A 22,171-nucleotide genomic window follows, 5' to 3' on the forward strand; every position below is an offset into this window, starting at 1 on the left:
ACCCGTTTGACACACAGGGGTTACTCCTGGCTATGCGCTCAGAAATTGCCCCTGGCTTGGGGGGACCATATGGGACACCGGGGGGATCGAACCTGCGCTTGCAAGGCAGACACCTTACCTCTAGCACCACCTTCCTGGCCCCTTTTGTGTTATTAACATTTTAAACAAAAATTTTGGGCCATATACAGTAGTTCTCAGGGCTTACTTCTGCTCTGCACTTAGGAACTCTTCTGGTGGTGCTTAGAGACCATATGGAATGATGAGGATGGAATCTGGGTTGGCCAAATGGAAAGCAAATAGACCCTTTCTTTGTGTCAATGAAACCTTTTGTGTCAGTTGAAACCTTTTATACCTATAAAATGAAAGTCCCCATATTCTATAATTGAAAAGGCAGTCACACAGAGGAGTAATGAACAGGTTTTATCTTCCTTCCTTCCTTCCTTCCTTCCTTCCTTCCTTCCTTCCTTCCTTCCTTCCTTCCTTCCTTCCTTCCTTCCTTCCTTCCTTCCTTCCTCCCTCCCTCCCTCCCTCCCTCCCTCCCTCCCTCCCTCCCTCCCTCCCTCCTTCCTTCCTTCTTTCCTTCCTTCTCTTTTGGGGGGTGGTTTGGGCCACACCCGTTAACACTCGGGTTACTCCTGGCTCTGTGCTCAGAAATCATTCCTGGCTTAGGGGACCATATGGGACACTGGGTGGGGGGTGTCAAACCGTGGTCCATCCTAGGTCAGCTGCGTGCAAGGCAAACACCCTACTGCTGCGCCACCGCTCTGGCCCCATTATCTTTAGTAAAGTATTTATAAATATATGAAATGTTTGGATTGGGAAAATTGTTAATCAATACAATATATGCCTTACATATGTGAAACCCTGGGTTCAGTCACCAAAAAAGAAATAAAATGAAATGTCTAGAGGGTCTAAAGCTCCTATACAATGGGTAGAGTACAATGGTTAGGGCACTTGCCTTACTCTAAGGCCTTACCCACAGATGTGTGTGAGTATATGCACACTCACATTCTCTTGTCTCACCACCTTAGGATCATAACACACATATTTTGCCCTTTCCCTTTTTGGGAGGTGTGGGATGCAGTAGTGCTACTTGGGTCCTACCCAAATGTGCTCAGGGACTAGTCCTGACTCTGTAAATCCTGGCTGGGATTCATTTTTCATTTTGCAGTTATACCTGGCTGTGCTCAGGGCTTACTCCAGGCTTTATGCTCAGAGATCACTCCTGGTGACTACGGGGACTCTATGGGATATTTGGAATGAAACCTGGGTTGGTCATGTACAAGGCAAGCTCCCTACCAATGTACTATGGCTCTAGCCTGGTGTCCAATTGAACAAGGGTCTGTGGAGTACAAGACCTTATTCTTAGTACTATTTCTCCAGCTTTCATTCTTATTTTTTTCCTAAGAACTTCCTCTGTCAGTACTAATGTCAAAGAATATGTCAAATGATTTCCCAATGTTTTAATGGGGAGAGGGGTTATCAGAAAAAAAATTTTTAACCACACTTAGTGATACTTGGGTTACTCTTGTCTCTGTGCTCAGGAATCTTTCCTGGCAGTGCTCAGGGGAACATATGGGATGCTGGTGATTGAACCCAAGCCAATCACATATAAGAACTTTACCTATAAAATAAAAATATAAAAATATAAAAATCTATAAGTTACAGCACTGGGTGTGATCCCAAAACCAAAACCGAAAATCCATGTGTCGGGTGAGATGGCTCCAAATACTGTGTTTCTAACCCCTTAGGCAAATGTGTCTGATGAAGCAGGATAACAATGGAGAAATAATACCAAGCCATTTAAAAGGTTCATTGGAGTTAGCCTGCTTTTACTTCATCGCCTCTCTCTGCCATGATATGCCTATCTGCCATGTGCTCTCATTGCCATGTGCTACCTATGTGCCTGCTCAAAAGCCAGAATGCCACACTCTTTATTCTCCAGAACCAACTCCACCAGGGTAGGGGAAGGTCCTGTAATCCAGGTCGGCTTTTACATACAAAAGAAGAGATTTAGGGAAAAAGGAAGTTGAGGGGGACACCTTTGGGGTTGATAGCTGGGTATTATCTTATACTTATTCACTACTATATCTCCAGTTCTGGTTACCAGAATTTTTGTTTGGTATAAGCACATTAAGCACTTGCAACTCTTTCATGCTGCTTATTGCCAGTTATAAACTACCTGTGTTGTGGAAGATCATTGATATTTTCTCTCCTAGCATGGCATGGCCTTTATTTCACACATTAGGGCCCTCCCTCTCCCAAAAAAGTATTCACAGGAAGCTTCTCTATCAGATAACATATTAGTGCTATAACTGGTGATTTTTTAGAAGACTACATGGTAGCAGAGATCAAATCTAGAAGCCTCTGTATGACACATATGCATTTTAGCCCTCTAAAATCTCTCCCATTGATAATGCGTAAGGTGCTTGCCTTGCATATAACCAACCCTGGTTTGATCCCCATAAGCATGGCCCCGAACATAAAACTAGGAGTGAACAGGCAGTGTGCCCCCAACCTATCCCAAAAAAGAACAAACAACAACAATAAAAATCCAAATTGTTGGGGCCAGAGAGATAGCACAACAGTAGGGCATTTGCCTTGCATGCAACTGACCCAGGATGGATCCAGGTTTGATTCCCGGCATCCCATACGGTCCCCCAAGTCTGCCAGGAGCAACTCCTGAGCACCACTGGGGGTGGCCCAAAAACCAAAAAAAAAAAGAAAAATCCAAACTCTCCTTGGGCACTTTCAGCTCTTTTTGACCTTCTAATCTGTCCAATGCTTGGATAATAGTACTGGATTTCATATGCAGTCAGATGTCATTTCTTTTACACAATAAGAGCATAGGCGAACCTGGAGAATAGCACAGCAGCGTTTGCCTTGCAAGCAGCCGATCCAGGACCAAAGGTGGTTGGACCAAAGGTGGTTGGTTCGAATCCCGGTGTCCCATATGGTTCCCCGTGTCTGCCAGGAGCTATTTCTGAGCAAACAGCCAGGAGTAACCCCTGAGCACCGCCAAGTGTGGCCCAAAAAAGTAAAAAAAAAAAAAAAAAAAAAAAAAAAGAGCATAGGCATGTTCCCCTGCAGCCATATGGCTTCTTTTTCGTGTGAAACCTTCCTTTTTAAATTTTTGTTTTCTGGGGCCGGCGAGGTGGCGCTAGAGGTAAGGTGTCTGCCTTGCAAGCGCTAGCCAAGGATCAGGACCGTGGTTCAATCCCCTGGCGTCCCATATGGTCCCCCCAAGCCAGGGGCAATTTCTGAGCCTTAGCCAGGAGTAACCGCTGAGCATTAAATGTGTGTGGCCCGAAAAACCAAAAAAAAATTTTTTTTTTTTTGTTTTCTTTAATTTTTTGGTGAAGGGACTATCTTCTGAGTCCTTACTGTGGGGATTCCAAACAACAGAGCTCTCCAAATCACCTTAATATATATGTCTGGCCTTGGAGTTGGAATTCCAGGCCTCTGGCTGGCCTCAGCAAGTGCTATAAACAACTGAGCTGTCTTCCAGGTCCCCAAGGCAGCTTTGCAGTATGTTCTAGTGGGCTGAGGGTGTGTGGGGGCTGACCTCATTTCTGCATCGATTTATGTTTTATTGCAGAGGTGCTCAGCACCATTGACTTTGTTGCCCCCGATGAACGCGTGGTCTTCCGAACCTGTGAGCGAGAGCAGAGCAAGGTCGTCTTCCAAATGGTATGTGAGCCCCAGGGCAGCATGTCTTCCCATGGATTTCTCACCCATCCTCAGGATTTCCTATCTCCCAGCCTCTGCCAGGCTGGTGGCAGCTGCCAGGGCTCCCTGGCATAGCACCGACTTCCCAAAGAATCTGCTTTAACACTTTGACAGAGCTGCTCTCTTTTGGAAACGGAACCCTAGCCAGTGCTCCACGCCCCCAGTCTTGACTATCATTTCCTGAAAGATAGGAAACGCCTGTTTGGCATGACATATATTTTGAAGCCCTAGTGTTATTAATCCAGATAACAGTCTTTGTTTTTTTGGTTTTTGTGTCACACCCGGTAATGCTCAGGGGTTATTCCTGGCTATGTGCTCAGAAATTGCTCCTGGCTTGGGGGACCATATGGGATGATGGGGATGGAACTGAGATCTGTCCTGGGTCAGCTGCATGCAAGGCAAATGCCCTACCACTGTGCCATCACTTTAGCCCCAACAGTCTTTGTTTTAGATTTATTTTTTTTACTAGACAGAAAATAGGCCTCCTCAAGAGTTGTCAAGTTTGCAGTAAGGTTGCAATGACTAGAGCTCTCTTCTCTTTAGCCACTGCTTGGTGGTCTTTCAGAAATGGTTCCTGAATGATATTTAAAAAAAAACAAACAACTAATAATAATGGGTAAACATTAAAAAGCAGACACAGCAAAGTGTTAATTATATAATTTAAATGGAAGGTATATGAATGTTTCTTTTTCAACTTGATCAGCTTTTAGTTTGGTTTGATTTGGTTTCTTTTTGCCATAGCTGGTGGTGCTCAGGGCTTATTCCTGAGTCTATACTCAGGAGTAATTCCTGACTGCACTTAGGTGACCTTGTGGAATATCAGGGGTATACATGTGTGTGTGTGTGTGTGTGTGTGTGTGTGTGTGTGTGATGTATATATATGTAAGGGAAGAACTCTATCAACTGTACTATCTTTGACCCCCTTCATCAATTTTTTTTTTTGTCACAATTGGTGATGCTCAGAGGTTACTTCTGGTTAGGCATTTAGAAATTATTCTTCCAGGCTTGCTTGATCTCTGACATCCCCAAGTACCATCAGGGGTGATTTCTGAGTGCAGAACCAGGAGTAATCCCTGAGCATTGCTCTTAGTGATGCATCTATTTATTTTGGGTTTGGGGGCCACACTCAGTGACACTCAGGGTTTACTCTTGACTCTACGCTCAGAAATTACTCCTGGCAGTTTTCAGGGACAATATGGAATGCTGGGGATCAAACCTGGGTTAGCTGTATGCAAGGCAAACTCCCTACTCACTAAGCTATTGCTGCAGCCCTTCATTAGTTCTTTTCTATGTTTGTGCTATTTTGTTTTGTTTTGTTGTTCTTTTTGGTTTGGGGCCACTCCCGGTAGTACTCAGGGTTTTCTCCTGGCTCTGCATTCAGAAATCTTCTCATGGGGGCCCAGAGAGATAGCACAGCGGCGTTTGCCTTGCAAGCAGCCGATCCAGGACCAAAGGTGGTTGGTTCGAATCCCGGTGTCCCATATGGTCCCCTGTACCTGCCAGGAGCTGTTTCTGAGCAGACAGCCAGGAATAACCCCTGAGTACCGCCGGGTGTGGCCCAAAAAACAAAAAAAAAAGAAATCTTCTCATGGGATACCAGGGAGAGAACCAGAGTTGGCTACATGCAAGGCAAACACCCTACTCGCTGTGCTATTACTCTGGCCCCATGTGTTTTATTTTTTGGCACAGGGTTGGCAGTTTATATTATACTCTGTGGGTGCTCAGGGGCTGTCCTTAACTCTGGTCAGAAATCACTCCTGGTGGTACTAAAGGAACCATCTGTGGTATCAATGGTTTGAACTGGTATAACGGCCTTGGACCTTACCCACTATACTCTCTGTATTCCCCTCTTTTGGGAAGGCAACATCTAGTTGTGCTCAGGGCTTACTCCTGGCTCTATACTCAGGGATCACTCCTGGCAGGTATATGCAGTGCTGGGGCTCAAACCCTGTTAGTTAAATGCTAAGCAAATATCTTCCTCCTGCACTATCTGTCCTTTTTATGTTTGAAAGACATTGCAGCCTGATGACACTTTCTTGCCTCTGGCAGAAATTTGTCTAATGGGCCAGCTGTATACCAGGAATGCCTGTCTGGCTTCACTATCTGCTATCACATATGTGCACCTGTGTGTGTGCCCTTGTGATCAGAGTGGGGTTTGACCAGCCTCTTCGTTTTGTTTTGTTTTGTTTGGGCCACACCTGCAGGCTCTCAGGGGTTACTCTTGGCTTTGCTCTCAGAAATCATGCCTGGCTCTGAGGACCATATGGGATGCTGGGGATCGAACCCATGTCCACCCTGGGTCAGCTGCGTGCAAGGTACATGCCCCACCACTGTGCTACCACTTTGACCCTGACCAGCCTTTTGTGTTTCCAGGGAACGTCGGACGCGGAGCGTGCCCTAGCAGTGGCCCGGCTTGTGTAAGTGGTAGCTGTGGGTGGACTGGGCCTTCCTGCTCCTGCTGACTTTCCTGGCTGCTGGTCTGTCTCCTTCAGTTTCAAGACTCAACACTGCATCTTTCTTACTTGGGAACACTGAAGACTGGCCTGGGACTCATGTCCCACAGTGCCCACGACTTTCTGTGAGGCCTTTTTTCAGTGTTGATTCCCAAGCTTCCTTGCTGGAGTCTCCTGACTTTGAGGATTTAAGCCACATAAAGTGTTAGTGAGGCTGAGCTTTCTCACCCCTGAATCAGGACTAGCCTCTGATCACTGAATAGCCTCCACACACACACACACACACACACACACACACACACACACACACACACACACACACACAAATGATGTATTGTGTAAGGCCTGGATTCCAGTACTGTTAAAAATAAAGAAGTAGATGCTTAGAGAGTTGGAGTTTGGAGTTAGATAATCCTAGGTTAGAATTTGATTTTGCAGGGCCGGGAAGGTGGCGCTAGAGGTAAGGTGTCTGCCTTGCAAGCGCTAGCGTAGGACGGACTTCGGTTCGATCCCCCGGCGTCCCATATGGTCCCCCCAAGCCAGGGCCGATTTCTGAGCGCATAGCCAGGAGTAACCCCTGAGGGTCAAACGGGTGTGGTCCAAAACCAGAAAAAAAAAAATTTGATTTTGCTACTTACTTGTGTGTCCTTAGGTAAGTTACTGAGCCTCTCTGAGCACTTTGTTTCTTCATCTAGAGACTATAACTTATAGTTCTGCCTACTAGCATGCTTGGGAGATTGATATAATACACATAAGTGTCTTTGCAGCATGTGATATATATGAGTATTTAGATAGTATGTATTAATTACTAGAGTTTGGGGGGTTATGCAGTGATGAGAGGAGGTTTAGGGACAGTGTCCAGAGGTGACTTCTGACTTGGTGCTCTGGCGTTGCTCCCGTTACTGTTCAGGTGAGCATTCATCCAGTGCTGGGGATTGAATCTAGGGACTCCTCATTCAAAGTATGTGTTTCAGTACACTGAGCCACTGGCCTGGCCCCAGTTACTAGTGTCTACTGGCATTAATTGTGTGTGTGATGCTCCTTTGTATCTGGATTTTGTTTGGAGGGAGCAGCCCATCTCAAGGCAGCTGTTTGACCCCTGGTGGGACCAGAGCTCTGGGAAAGGGCCCCTGTGGTCAAGTATGTTCTGCTTCACTACCTGGGGAGGACTAGAACACTTGGACCAAGTTCAGAGTGGCTGTCTCTTGAATCTAATTTGGGAGGAGAACATCCTCTGTGAAAAGCTTTTTCCACGTGTTCTGCTCACATCCTCCCTGGGCCACTCGAAGCTTGTAGAGACAGGATTGCTCAGTAACTGCAATTGAGTGCTGGTGTGTTTCACAGGCCAGGAAGGTGAGAAAGGACTCTTGAGCACAGCCTGTGCCTTCTGTTGGATATTGATTTTACACCCACACTCTTTTTTCCCCCAGAGAAAATGATGTGGCTGGTATTGATGTCAATATGGGCTGTCCAAAAGAATATTCCACTAAGGTAAGTTGTTGTCTTTTATTTTTTTTATCCTTTTTTTTTTTTTTTAGTTTTTGGCAGTGCTCAAGGGTCACTCCTGGCAGTGCTCAAGGGACCATATGGGATGTCAGGGATCAATCCTGGGTCAGCCATGTGCCTGGCAAACCCTGACCTCTGTGGCCCAGTAAATGGATTTCTTTAGGCTTTACAAATACAGGGAGCAGATTCCAGCCAACTAAAGGAATGATGATGAAGTATAGTGCCTCATCTGCGATATCTGCACTAAGTGAGGAGATGTTCCAAAGGATACAGATTAGATCACTGGGCAAGCACAGTAGACAACTTAAAAATATTCTAGTGGTGGGCCTTAGCAACCCAATGTAGAAGGATGGTGAGCATGCTTTGCCTGCAGGAGACCCAGGTTTATGAGAATTGCACCCCTCTTAGTGGTACATACACGTACCTGGCTATTTATGGTTGTAGAGTTGCCCATCTTTTTGTTTGTTTTTGCTTTTTGGGTTACATCCAGCTATGCTCAAGGCTTACTCATTTCTTTTTCTTTGTTTTTTGTTTTTTGTTGTTTGGGTCACACCTAGCAGCGCTCAGGGGTTATTCTTGCTCTGTGTTTAGAAATCGCTCCTGGCAGGCACAGGGGACCATATGGGATGCTGGGATTTGAGCCACTTGTTCGTCCTGGATCGGCTGTGTGCAAGGCAAACACCCTACCGCTGTGCTATCTCTCCAGCCCAACTTATTCCTATTTCTATGCGCAGGGATCATTTCTGGTGGGCTCTGGAACTATATAAGATACCAGAGATCAAACCTGGGTCTGCTGTGTGCAAGACAAGTGTCTTCCCTGCAGTACTATCTTTGCAGCCCAAGAGAGCTGCCAGTTTTGTTTGTTTGTTTTTTGGTTTTGGTTTTTGGGCCACACCTGGTGATGCTCAGGAGTTACTCCTGGTTATGCACTCAGAAATTGTTCCTGGCTTGAGGGGCCATATGGGACGCCAGGGGATCAAACCCTGTCTGTCCTAGGTTAGCGCATACAAGGCAAATGCCCTACCGCTTGTGCCACCGCTTCAGCCCTTAAGCTGCCAGTCTTAATCAGCTGTGCTACTGGGTCATGCTCTGTGCCTGTAGGACATTGATGTTGGATCTTGTTTTGTTGTTATTTGTTTGGGGTCCACACCTCAGTGCTTAGGGGCTGTCCTGGGTTTGTGCTCACAAGTGACCTCTGCAGTGCCTGAATGTGGCCATAAGTGATGCCAAGGATTGAATAGGATCAGCTGCATATAGGACAAGTGTTCCTTATACTATTTCTTCAGCCCTAGGTTTGAACTTGTGACCATTCACTTGCAGGACAGGTGCTCTAAGTCACTGATGGAAACATTGGACTCCTTTGTGCTCCTGAATTATGTGAGGAGCAAAGTGAAATTACTGGAATAATTTCCTTGATGTGTTGTGGAATACAAGAAGCAAGAAACAGAATTGTATATACATTGTATATACAGTAGTGTATATATGTAGTATACATATATGTATATGTAGTAGTATATACAGTAGTATATATATTCTATTACTTATGTATGAGGATGGGGAAGGAGTGTTTATATAGCTTGAGTTTTTATAGACTCTATTGAAAACACAAACAAGAAACTAGCAGTACTGGTTGTGAAGGAGATGTAAGTTATTATTTGATTTTGCATAAAGAATCAATGCCATTGCAGGATGGTTTCTCAAAATAACTTACAGTTGGCACAGCACTGGCACTGACCCATCAGAACAGTTACCACCCAGGTAATAGTCCTCTGCATAATGGTTGAATCTTCCCTCCTCTTATGCTTCAAAATTGAAGTCATATCAAAAGTTTAAATTGAGGCCCAGAGGAATAGCTCAGAGGCTTAGAGCACCTGCCTTGCTAGTGTTTGGTTACTGGTTCAAATCCCCAGTGTCCCGCATATGTTGAGCTCATGATCCTTGCAGCTTTGCTCTCTGTGATCCTTGGTACCACAAGCAATTTCCGACTGCCAGGTATGTGTGAGTGCCCCAGAAACAGGTGTGCCACAAGCAAATATCCTAGCTAAAAGACTTGTGAGCACTATGGCTAGGGGAGTGGTCTCTGAGGAGCCAAAAATGCCTGCCCAGCAAGGAAAGGAACACAAACCTTGGGGAGCACTGCAGCTTAATGTGTGAGCAATGTGACCTGCCATGTGATCCCTAGTAAGCAGTACAGCTAAAATGTGGGAGCATCACAGCTAGGGGTGTGCACTGCTGTTGGAAATTGCAGCAACAGCCAACATCAAAGGGATGAGAAATGGTAGAGGGAATAAAAATATACATTTTAGGGGCTGAAAAGGTAGTACAGCAACTTGGGTTGGATCCCCAGTACCATGTATGAGTCCCCCAACCCCCACTAGGAATGATCTAGAGCCAGGAGTATGCCCTGAGCATGGCAGGTTGTGAGCAAAAACAAAAACAAAACATATATTTAAAAAAAAGAAAAAAATACGTCTAGATGGAAAAGTTTCTCACCTTTCTGGGAGGCAGAGGTCTCACGGTTTATCCTTTTGTCTTACTTGTTATCCTTTGAGCCATGAAAATTTTTAATATGTTCTAGTCCAACAACAACAACAAAACCCCAACACATTAGTTCAGTAGGAAGGCAGGAAGGAAATACCAATTGAGAAGACCATTGTAAGAATCCAGCCGTGCGGCTGGATTTTAGATCCTATGATTCCATGAGGAAGAACTGGATTGTGTGTGAGGTGAAGGTCGGCCAGAGCCAGGATGAGTGGCCAGAGCCAGGGTGAGTGGCTGTGGCTTCCTAAAAGCCTCCAAGGCTTGAATATGTGGTTGAGGTTGTTCAGGGCTGGGTACCCGCTGACTGAGTCTGTAGTGATTCCCGCTGATCTAATCTGTCATCCTTAAACTTTAAATGAAACTGTGGGAACTAAACCAAACCATTCTGAGCACATCCTGCAAGCAATCATTAGTTTTCAGTCTATATGCTGGCAGCATTTATTTACAGAATCTCCCTCATTCCCTCTGTTAATGGCTCAGTTTATACAGATTTCCCTCTCCATTTTTGAAATACTTCGTAACATTGTCCAGAATTTGTATAGTATAAAAAAGAAATAGGAAAAATTGCTAGTGTTCCCACCAAAACACAACAGCTGATGAGGCCAGAGAGTTAATACAGTGGTTAAGACCCTCATCTTTTTTTTGTTTGTATGTTTGTTTTTGGTTTTGGTTTTTCAGCCACACCTAGTGATGCTCAGAGGTTACTCCTGGCTATGTGCTCAGAAATCACTCCTGGCTTGGGGGACCATATGGGATGTGGGGGGGATCTAACAGGGGTCCATCCTTGGCTAGTGTGTTCAAGGCAGATGCCTTACAGCTTGTGCCACCGCTCCAGTGTTAAGACAATCATCTTGCCCATACCTGATTCTGGTTCAGTCTCTGGCCCTGCACAGTTCTCTTAGCTGCTGTTAGTGTCAGTGTTTTCCTGACCTCATGGGTTGTTGGTTTTCATCAGGTAGAGTCTAGTTGAAGTCTAGCATGGTTTTGGGCCTCAGGACATTATTGCAATACTGCTGGGGCTGGGGCAGGGTCTGGACAATATTTTCAGGTTGCATAACTCTTATGACGCTATGCTGCGGCTGGTGGTACCCAAACACAAGACGGCAGGATAAAGAGAAGGTGCATTCGAGCTCATTCCAAAAGAGACTGGCTTCTTGTTTTGTTTTTAAATTTTATTTTACCTTGGGGGTTACCCAGTGGTGCTCAAGGCTTAACTCCTGGCTCTGTACTCCTGTGGACTTAGAGAACTATATGGGATGCTGGGGATTGAACTCTGTTTGGCTGCATGCAAGGCAAATTCTCTACCTGCTGTACTATCTCTCCTGCTCCTGTTTTCTTTTTCTTTCTTTTTTTTTTTTTTTAAGACTTGCAGATGGTGGGGTTTCTGGTTCATAAAGACACTGAAAACCTTGGACTGGGAGTGGGCGTCTGAAAAAACCGTTGTTTGTAGAGCACATGGCTGCACAGCTGTATGGGTTTCTCTGGGGATCAAAGTGGGGACTTCCAGATTTCATCAGCCTCTGGTGCCTGAGATGGGGTAACTGTTCCTGCTTTCATGTCCTCTGTGGAGCCTATGGAGAAAAGTACTAGGTGCCTGGTGATGATACTGGCGTTAAGCTGCTGTGAGTGAGAAGATTCCCTGTGTGTTTTTCTTTAGGGAGGAATGGGAGCTGCTCTGCTGTCTGACCCTGACAAGATTGAGAAGGTAAGATGGGCTCAGTGATGGCAAACCTCTCAGCACAGAACCTCCCCTCCACTCCCCCGTATCATTTGCCCTGGGTTCTAGACTTTAAGAAAATGCTTCCCATTGGCTGGAGAGATACTACAGTAGGTAGGGCGCCTGCCTTATACCCAAGTGACCCTAGATTCTATCCCTGGTACCCCATATGATCCTCCAAACTCTGTCAGGAATGTTGTATTAGTCCTGTGCAGAACGTAGCACACACACACACACACACACACACACACACACACACACACACACACACACACACACACACACGTGCGCACACGCGCATGTACACACATGCACAACTTCCCAGGCTGGGAAGATAACTGAGTGGACTTAATTTATGCTTTGTATACAAGAGGCTCGGATTCATTCCCTGAACTCATCCAACAGTGACCCTGGGAATAGGGTCAGGAGGAGCCCTTGACATCATTAGGTGTGGTCACAAAACTAAACGAAGCAAAATTTAGTGTGTTTGAATGCAGCCAGGTTTGAGAGTCTCTATGTCAGTCTCCAGCACCTTGAGCTTAAATGCTCATGGCCTCATGTCAGCTGCTCTTAGTTGGCACCTCCAATTGCTTCTCCTGTCAGGGAGCATGAAAACACAGGTAGCCTGACTGGGTGGGGTCGGCTCAATGACTGGTGTGTGTTGGTGGGAGGCTGCAAGACTGCTGGCTCACCTTTCCTAGGTGCCTTGATGAGAGCAGCAGAGGTTCCCCTGTATCCTGCTGGGGCCTCTGAAAGCAGGCCAGCTGGGGCAACCAAGGCCAGCACATGGTCTCCTCTGCTCCCCTTCCCCTGGTGATTCTAGAGAGGAGGTTTATGAGGCCCTGGGGATGGCTTGACATTTGCAACTTGGTGTTTTGAGCTGCCAGGGTGAGTGGAGGTGATATTTCTGCCGCACCATATTCTTGTGTTTTCTTCTCTGTCTACCCTCCCCTTTCGTGTTTCTTGCAACTTCATATTCCTGTTCCTGGGTAGCCTTGTTCTTCAGTCTGGGCTTTAAGCCTCTTAGTGCCTCCCACAGGCTAGAGAGATTTGAGAAAAGGCACTGCCAGGAAGAATTGCTACTGTCTATGTCAGCTGCAGTGTCAGCAGCTCAGTGCTGCACATGCACTCTACTCAGGCATGGCCAACAGTTGGCAAAACCAGGACTGGACTCAATTCTATTCTCAAGCTTCTGTTCTTTTCAACCTCTATCTGAACCCCCCCTAGTGACCCAGGACACCAAGGTTCTGTTATGAGCCAGCCAAAATAGATCTGCTGAGTCTGTGGGTTCCTCTGAGAGTTGTGGGCCTATCTTGTGTCCTTTTCCCACAGACTGTCACACCAGAGACGGCTCAGAGAGCTTGGTATCTGGGAGAGTTTGTGCTTAGACCTGGTCAGAACATGTGTAGGTCCTGGTTTTCCAATCCTGTCAGCGTGACCCTTGTGGGGCCTTGTTGGTTTCTGGTTTCCTTCCTAGACCTGATCATGCACATGAAAAGAACAAAAACAGCAAGGAAACTGCTTAGAGAGCTGCTAGGTGGTTAAAATATACCAAAAGGAAGTCCTGTAAAACAGAGAAATGGAACAAACCAGCTGACATTGCTCCAGTGTTTAAATCACCAATCCCTCATCCTTCTCTAAGTGAGCATTTGCCAAAGAACCTTCCAGATTTGGTACTTCAGAATCAGGGCCACATGGACCCAAGTTTGATCCTTGGCACTGTTGACCATCTATATCTACACCAGCTACTGCCCCTGGCACTACTGGATCTGAGCAACATCACATAGCTTGCCTGAGTATTGAGCTATCTGACCCAGTTGGCTTAATATTGCCAGGAGAAACTCTGGGGTCCCTGGGGAGGTGGGTGTTCCTCACATGAAAAAGCCCAAAACAGTAAGAAATGATATTTAGTGATAGAACTAGAATGAGAATTATTGTCGTTTTGTTTTGTTTTGGGGCCACAACCAGCTGTACTCAGGGGTTACTCCTGGCTTTGTGCTCAGAAATCACCACTGGATGGAGCTGGAGTAATAGCACAGCAGGAGGGCATTTGCTTTGCACACTGTAGACCCACGATGGACCTGGGTTTGATCCCCGGCATCCCATATGGTCCCCCGAGCCTGCCAGGAGTGATTTCTGAGCACAGAAACAGGATTAACAACTGAGCACTACCAGTTGTGCCCCCCCACCCAAAAAAATCACTCCTGGCAGGGCTCGGGGAACCATATGGGATGCTGGGAATCAAACTCAGGTCTGGGTCGGTTGCATGCAAGGCAAATGCCCTATCACTCTGGCCCCTATTGTTTTTGTTTTTGGGCTATACCCAGTGGTTATACTCCTGGTTCTTCACTCAGGAATTACTCCTAGCAGGCTCAGGAAACTATGTGGGATGCTGTGGATCGAATCTGAGTTACATACAGAGGAAAACACTTTACCCACTGTGTATCATAGTGGTTCCTATAGTTTATTGAAGCAGAAGCCTCATTCCCCAAGTCCAGGATATTGGGAAGACACGGGTCTGGAAGCTCAGGCCAATGCAGGAAATAATCTACACATGGTTAAGGAGATAAAACAGGTTTAGGATCACCAAAATGCAGACTTCCACTCCTAAGAAGTAGATAGTCAATGGAGGAAAGCTGGAAATGCAAGAGAGCTTTTTTCTGAGACCTGGGGCCTTTATTAGGTAGTGACAGACTACACCATGGGTGGAGAACAAGTGATCTAAAGCACTAATCCAAAAGGTGTTTCCAACCAATGAATAAGAAGTATATACTGAATAGGGAGGGATAGTTATTTTGCTTTTTCGTTTTTGGAAAATCCCCCCCCCCCCCCCCACACACACACATTAGGTGTGGCATAGGGGCAGTTCCCAGCTCTGTGCTCAGGGCTTGCTCCTGTTGTTGGGGAATCATGTGCTGGGGTCCTAATACATGCAACGCCTGACTCCAGGGGCCAGAGTGATAGCACTGTAGGTAGGGTGTTTGTCTTGCATGCAACTGACCTGGGTTTGATCTTCAGCATCCTATTTGGTCCCCCAAGCCCTTCAGGAATGATTTCTGAGCATAAAGCAGAACTAACTCTGAGCACCTCTGGGTGTGGCCCCAAAACAAAATCAAACAAAAATATGCCTGACTCCAGCCTCCTGAGCTGTGTCTGCTCAACAGGGAAGGTGCCCCTCGAAGGCCTGCCAGCATGATCAGAGAGCTGCTTAGCCTCCTGGCTCAGTACCTATACCTTCCTGCCAGCCTCTGGCACAGGCAGCCCAGTGTTGCCTGTGAACTGCCCATCTGCCTGCCTGCCTGCCTGCCAGCCCCAGCCTTTGGGTTTGATGTCTCCTGGACAGGCTTCCTGCACTTGTCCCTGAGAGAAAGAGCTCATGTCGACTGTATCACCGCTACTCCTCCTGCCCCCTCATCCATTTAAAAAATATTGGGGGCCATACCCAGCTATATTCGGAACTTAATTCTGTCTCTTTGTTCAGGGATTGCTCCTAATGGAGCCAGGGATCAAACCTGAATTAGCTGCATATAAGGCAAGAGTCCTATGAACTTTGGCCTCATTGGAGGGGGGCACACTTGACTGTGCTTAGGGATTACTCCTGGCAAGATATCTCTCTGGTGCTGGGGATCAAACCTGGGTTGGCTGTGTACAAGGCTGACTCCCTCCGTACTAACTCTGGCCCTTACCCCTCCTCTAGGCTGGCAACAACTGTCCAGATGTCTGCTCCGCTTGACAGGGATCCAGTTCTTGGAAGGGGCTTCTGGGATCACACTTTCCCTCCACCCTTTCTGACATTATGAGGGCAGGAGAGAGAGTCGTAGATATGTAGTGTCGTTGGCACCTCTCTCTTTCTCTCTTTCCCTCTCCCTCTTCTCAAAGAAATTCATTTCAGTATGTTGCGTTTTCCTTTGCCTGTTGGAGTCCTGTATGTCTAATACCCTAAAGAGAGGGTTGCAGGAGGTACAGGGCTCAGGATGTGTCCTGACACCTTCCTGCTCCCTTATGCTGCAGATTCTGGAATAGCACTCAGGAAGTCTGACCCTTAAAAGATGCACCCAGGGCCCGGAGAGATAGCACAGCGGTGTTTGCCTTGCAAGCAGCCGATCCAGGACCAAAGGTGGTTGGTTCGAATCCCGGTGTCCCATATGGTCCCCCGTGCTGCCAGGAGCTATTTCTGAGCAGACAGCCAGGAGTAACCCCTGAGCACGTCCGGGTGTGGCCCAAAAACAAAAACAAAACAAAAAAAAAAAGATGCACCCAGCAGCATATTGAGGTGGGAGGCCATGGGCAGACCTTTTGGAGCCTCCCTTCCCTTTCTTATTTCCCTTCTCTTTCCTCCTCTCTTTCTCTCTCTTCATTTCTCTCCCTCCCCCTTTCTCCTCTTCCCCTGCCCTCCCCACTTTTTTCTTCACTTCCATCTCTTCTTTCAGCCTTTTCCCTACCCTCTCATCCCTTTCTTCTTTTCTCTTTCCCCTTGTCCCCTCCCCTCTCATCTCCTGGTAGTGCTCAGGGCTGGCTTCTGTCACTGCATTCTCACTGCATTCGTGATCACTCCTGGAGGGGCTAGGGGACCAAACTAGGGGATCAAACATGGTTCAGCCATGTGCAAGACCAGCACCTTATTTGCTGTCCTGTCTCTCTGGCTCTAGATCCTCAGCACTCTGGTTAAGGGAACATGCAGGCCAGTGACCTGTAAGATCCGCATCCTGCCCACGGTAAGGCTTGTGGGGGACCCTGGAAGAGCCATCCTCTCTGGGGACGGTGATTTGTGGTATAAATGAAACTGAAGATGCTGAGTTAGGTTTGGAGCAGGGGTGGAGCTGAGTGCCCCTGGAGGAGCTGGTCCCAGTTCCCTCTGGCTTCAGCGCCCACCCTGGTGGTCCTCCTCCTCAGCTGGAAGAAACCCTGAGACTGGTGAAGCGGATAGAGAGGACAGGCATTGCTGCCATCACGGTCCACGGGAGGTGAGTGGCTGCCTTTCCTCAGTCACCTGGGACCCTTTCCCAGTCCCCAGGTGACACCCAGCTTCTCTGTTATGTCTGCACCTCTCTTCTTTTTAGCCCTCCCATGGCCCCAGACCATAGACAGCTGTGTTTTGTTCATTCCTTGAGCACCTATTGGTGGTGGGCACAACACTATACTGAGTCAGCCTGGAGGCTGAGATGGGGAGAAGTGCCTCACTTCAGCATTCAGAAATACTAATGAGCAACACATTGATAGTTGACAGTGGAGCCAGGAAGCAGTAGGCTTTGAATTTTGACGTTTGTTTGTTTGTTTGTTTGTTTGTTTGTTTGCTTTGGGGGCTATATCTGGCGGTGCTCAAAGTTTATTCCTGGGTCAGTGCTCAGGGGTCACCCCTGGTGGACTCAGGAAACCATATAGGGTTCTGGGGATTAAACTGGCTCAACTGGGTACAAAGCAAGTGCTGTACTTTAACTGGCCCCTAGAACTCTGACTCTTTTTTTTGTTTTGTTTTGTTTTTGGGTCACACCCGGCGGTGCTCAGGGGTTACTCCTGGCTGTCTGCTCAGAAATAGCTCCTGGCAGGCACAGGGGACCATATGGAACACCGGGATTCGAACCAACCACCTTTGGTCCTGGTTTGGCTGCTTGCAAAGAACTCTGACTCTTAATCCTCTTTTTCCCCTATTCCACAGAGTTAGCTTTTTCTCCTTTGAATGACTCCAGACAGATGACTTTACTTTTATTTTATTTTATTTTTTGGTTTTGGGGTCACGCCCGGCAGTGCTCAGGAGTTACTCCTGGCTCCACGCTCAGAAATCGCTCCTGGCAGGCTCGGGGGACCATATGGGACGCCGGGATTCGAACCGATGAACTTCTGCATGAAAGGCAAACGCCTTACCTCCATGCTATCTCTCCGGCCCCTACTTTTATTTTTGATAGAGACACCCTCAGTGTTATAGGGGTTTGGGGTGGAGCCATCATGGACTCCTCAGTAGTGCTCAAGGACCTATTACTGATTTTCAAAGCCACACTCTTACTGTTGGATGCCGGATGTCATGAGCTCCCTGCTGGAGCTGTGCAGTGACTCTGAGGCACTTGGTTGTACAATCAAACTTGCTCCCTGTGTCCCGTCTCTTTCCATACCAGATTCCAAGACAACAAACTTAGTCCTTTTGGATTTCTTTTGGGCTCAGGGATCTTGTAGTAACAGCTGATTATTGGCTGGTCACATCTATTGTAGCATATTTGGAGAACAGAACCCAGAACTCCCACAATTCAAGAGAAAAGCAGAACTGTTCAGGTCAAAGCCAGTAGGGGGAAGGGAAAGACCACATGCTCGCACACACAAACAATCACACAAATACCACACCCTAGAGAACACACATGCATATGCTTCTTCCCAGGGGACAGCAGATACACACACTCTCTCTCTTATACATACACACAAACATACACAGACAGATCTCTGAGGAACAAGCTCGGGCTCAGCCTGTCTGCTTTCAAATACCAGCTCTAGGGCCACAATGATAGCACAGTGGGTAAGGCATTTGTCTTCCATGTGGTCAACATCCCATATATTCCCCTGAGCACCATCAGGAGTAATTTCTTTCTTTCTTTTTTTTTTTTTGGTTTTTGGATCACACCCAGCAGTGCTCAGGGGGTTACTCTTGGCTTTGTGTTCATAATTCACACCTGGCAGGCTCGGGACCATATGGGATGCCGGGAATTGAACCACTGTCCATCCTGGGTTGACTGCGTACAAGTCAAACGCCCTACCACTGTGCTATCTCTCTGGCCCCATCATCAAGAGTGATTTCTGAGTGCAGAGCCAGGAGTGACTCCTGAGCACCATTGGGTAAGGCCCCCAAACAAACAAGTACAAAACAACTTTTGGCTGTGTATTCTTTTTTTTTTTGGTTTTTGGGGCCACAGCTCAGGGGATACTCCTGGCTGTCTGCTCAGAAATAGCTCCTGGCAGGCACGGGGGACCATATGGGACACCAGGATTCGAACCAACCACCTTTGGTCCTGGATCGGCTGCTTGCAAGGCAAACGCCGCTGTGCTATCTCTCCGGGCCCGGCTGTGTATTCTTGGTTTGTTTGCTTTTGGTTCTTGGGTATATACCTGCCAATGTTTAGTAACTACTCCTGACTTGAAGCTCCCTAAAGTTACTCCCAGTAAAATGCTTAGGGTGCCAGGGACTGAACCTAGGTCTCCCACATGCAAAACATGTGCCTGCTCCAACTTTGTCTGTAGCCTCTCTGAGCATCACATTTCCCATTCCTCCTTTGGAATGAGAGTACTCACTGCTCTAGAAGGTTGTCATAAGTTATGTGCAAGGCTAAATACACAGCAGTGCAAAAGTGGCTGAGAGATTGTGTGCTGTGAGTCCATGACACTGTTCTTTTTGCCAGTAGTTGCAAATACTACGAATACAGGTCAGGGTGAGCTGAGGGACTTTCTCACCATGAAAGTTGTTGAGGAGGGCCTTGAACTGAACCAGGATGTGGAGGAGGTAGCAGTGAAGGCCGGTTACAAGCCCGCTGAGGTGCAGAGCAGAGAACACACTACCGCTAGCTGGCTTCTACCTCTCTTGCTTGTCCCTGGCTTGAACCTGGCTCTGGCCTGGGCTCACCTCAGCATCCCTCAGCTCACCCTGCAGACAAGGACTGTTTGCATTTGACCTTGGCAGGCAGGGCCCCAGGTTGTGATCTTGTCTTCCCTGAGGCTCGTGACAGCCATGGTCTGTGCCTTGCATTTGGGGCCACTCCTGTGCCAGGTGCCTGCCTCGGGCTCAGCTGCCTGACTTGGCCTTAGCATTGGCAGCTGTGTGGGAGCAGCCTGTCAGGGTGGCAGCTGCTCTGTCGTTTGGAGAGGGCAAGACCAGGACAGTAAGGGAAGCTTGCTTAAGGCTCTGTCCCTTAGTTCGGGCAGGAAGAGGTGTGGGACTTAGGGGGTCTGGGTTCCCCCCTTCATATCTCCCTGTCTAGCCAGGATGTGTTTGTGGGCCTCTGAGAGTGGGCCTTGCTTTCAGAGCATGAGAGACTGGTGGCTGGACAGCTGCCTTTTGCAGTCTGACCTCTGTCCTTGATAGCCATGTGACCTTCCTGAGGTTTGAGCTGGAAGGTTTGGCTAATGCAAGCCCCTTCATACTAGGACATGGCCTTTGGCTCTCAGCCCTGGGCCCTGACTCTTCTTTTATCTCCAGGAAGCGGGAGGAGCGACCTCAGCACCCCGTCAGCTGTGAAACCATCAGAGCCATTGCCAAGAGCCTGTCCATCCCTGTCATTGCCAAGTAAGTGGCCTTTCTCCTCCAGATCCTGTGAGCCAGCCTGCAGAACTTAGGATGTGGCCGAAAGGGCTTTGTGCACTGACCTGAGGGTTGGGGCATAGCTTAGTGCTAAGGCGCATGCCTTGCCTCCTTGTAACCTGGGTTCCACTCCCCACCCCCCCTCACACAAAACAGATAAAAGCTACAACAAACTGATCTGAAAGGGAAAGGGAAAAAAGAGGTGGGTCAAAAAAAGTACGTTGAGGGATTGGAGTGATGATACAACAGGTAGGGTGCATGCCTTGCATGTGGCCAACCTGGCTTCTGTCCCTGGCATCCATCCTATCTGTAACTGAAGCAGCACCATGAGTAATTCCTGAACACAGAGCCAGGAGTAAGCCCTAAGTATCACTAGGTACAGCCAAAAGAAAGAAAGAAAAAGAAAAAGAAAGAAAGAAGGAAGGAAGGAAGGAAGGAAGGAAGGGAGGGAGGGAAGGAAGGAGGGAGGGAGGGAAAGAAGAAAGGAGAAAGAGAGAGAAAGAAAGAAAGGAGAGAAAGAAAGAGGAGAGAGGAAGGAAGAAGGAAGGAAGGAAGGAAGGAGAAAAAAACATAAAAAAAGAAAAGAAAAATAAAGTTGGGGTTGAGCTGGGAAAGTGCCAGTCACAGTCACATCCTTGATCTCTGGAATTTTTTTTTTTTGGGGGGGGTTTTGGGCCACACCCGGTAACGCTCAGGGGTTACTCCTAGCTATGTGCTCAGAAGTTGCTCCTGGCTTGGGGGACCATATGGGACACCGGGGGATCGAACCGAGGTCCGTCCAAGGCTAGCGCAGGCAAGGCAGGCACCTTACCTTTAGTGCCACCTCCCGGCCCCGATCTCTGGAATTTTTATTTTGTTTTGTTTGCCTGATTTTTTTGTTTGGGGCCACACCTGGTGATGCTCAAGTGTTATTTCTGGCTCTGTACTCAGGAGTCCCACCTGTCAGTGCTCAGAAGACCATATGGGGTGTCAGAAATTGGACTCAGTCAGGTAGCAATTGCCCTGCCTAATAGCATATCTTCCCTGAGCCCAGTTCCTTGACCCTGGGGTGTGGTGTCTGTGTAGTACACAATGGAGACAGATGAGCTTTTCAAGGTCCTGGGGGTGTTGGGCAGGAGTTCACCTCTCCTAACAAAGACTCTGGCCCAGCTGCTGCCACTCCATATGAGGGTCCCCTCTAGGCCCCATGGTTGTCTCTAGACTGATGCCTGACACCCGTGGATTCTGAAGACAGCAGTTTCCAAGGGGGCCTTGGGGCCCAGGTGACAGGAAGGGAAATTGCAACCAAACTGGGCCTCTTTCCTTCCGCTCATGCGGTCTCTTCCCTCTCCCTGTAAAGCAGCTGTCAGGTGGGCCCCTTACTTAGTGCCTCCTCCCCCCAACCTTTTCCTCTTTAGAGGAGAGGTGCTGTCGTCACCACTGTCAGAGCTGACGGGGAGGGATGGTAAAACACTTGACTCCCTCTCTGGCAGTGCCAGGTACAGTTCAAGGCCATGATTCTCTAGGGCCTCACTTGGTACAGTATTCCACGGTGTGGGTGGACAGCTGAGCGGCAGCTGTGGGGGTGCTTAGGTCTGAAGTCTGGAATGGGGGGGGGCACCTCCCTCACTCCTTGTGCTTTCTAGTGGCGGATCTCATGACCACATCCAAGAGTATTCGGACATAGAGGACTTCCGCCAGGCCACGGCTGCATCCTCAGTGATGGTGGCCCGAGCAGCCATGTGGAACCCATCCATCTTTCTCCCAGAGGGGCTGCGACCCCTGGAAGAGGTCATGGAGAAGTACCTCAGATATGTACGTCCACCTGGAGAGCCCCTTCTCATGTCATCCTAGAGTTTGGGGGTCATGTGGTGCTGGGAGAGATAAGCCCCTCCCACCACCTCCTGCTGATGTGTCCAAGGCCTCAAGAGTCAAGGCAGGACTCCTGGATGTTAGAGGGGAGGATGCTCT

The 22,171-nt window shown here is 47.9% G+C and overlaps 1 protein-coding gene across 1 annotated transcript in view; it reads left to right on the forward strand.

The window, feature by feature from the left end:
• DUS2 (dihydrouridine synthase 2) overlaps positions 1-22,171 on the forward strand; it is a 39,856-nt gene that overhangs the window by 12,293 nt on the left and 5,392 nt on the right. Inside the window, exons 4-11 of the mRNA XM_049786492.1 lie at positions 3,599-3,690; positions 6,103-6,146; positions 7,613-7,673; positions 11,887-11,934; positions 16,596-16,661; positions 16,840-16,910; positions 20,120-20,206; positions 21,847-22,015. Of these exons, the coding sequence (XP_049642449.1) occupies positions 3,599-3,690; positions 6,103-6,146; positions 7,613-7,673; positions 11,887-11,934; positions 16,596-16,661; positions 16,840-16,910; positions 20,120-20,206; positions 21,847-22,015 (638 nt within the window). The remainder of the gene's footprint in view (positions 1-3,598; positions 3,691-6,102; positions 6,147-7,612; positions 7,674-11,886; positions 11,935-16,595; positions 16,662-16,839; positions 16,911-20,119; positions 20,207-21,846; positions 22,016-22,171) is intronic.

This window comes from Suncus etruscus, chromosome 14 (assembly GCF_024139225.1).
Source record: "Suncus etruscus isolate mSunEtr1 chromosome 14, mSunEtr1.pri.cur, whole genome shotgun sequence".
NCBI lineage: Eukaryota > Metazoa > Chordata > Mammalia > Eulipotyphla > Soricidae > Suncus > Suncus etruscus.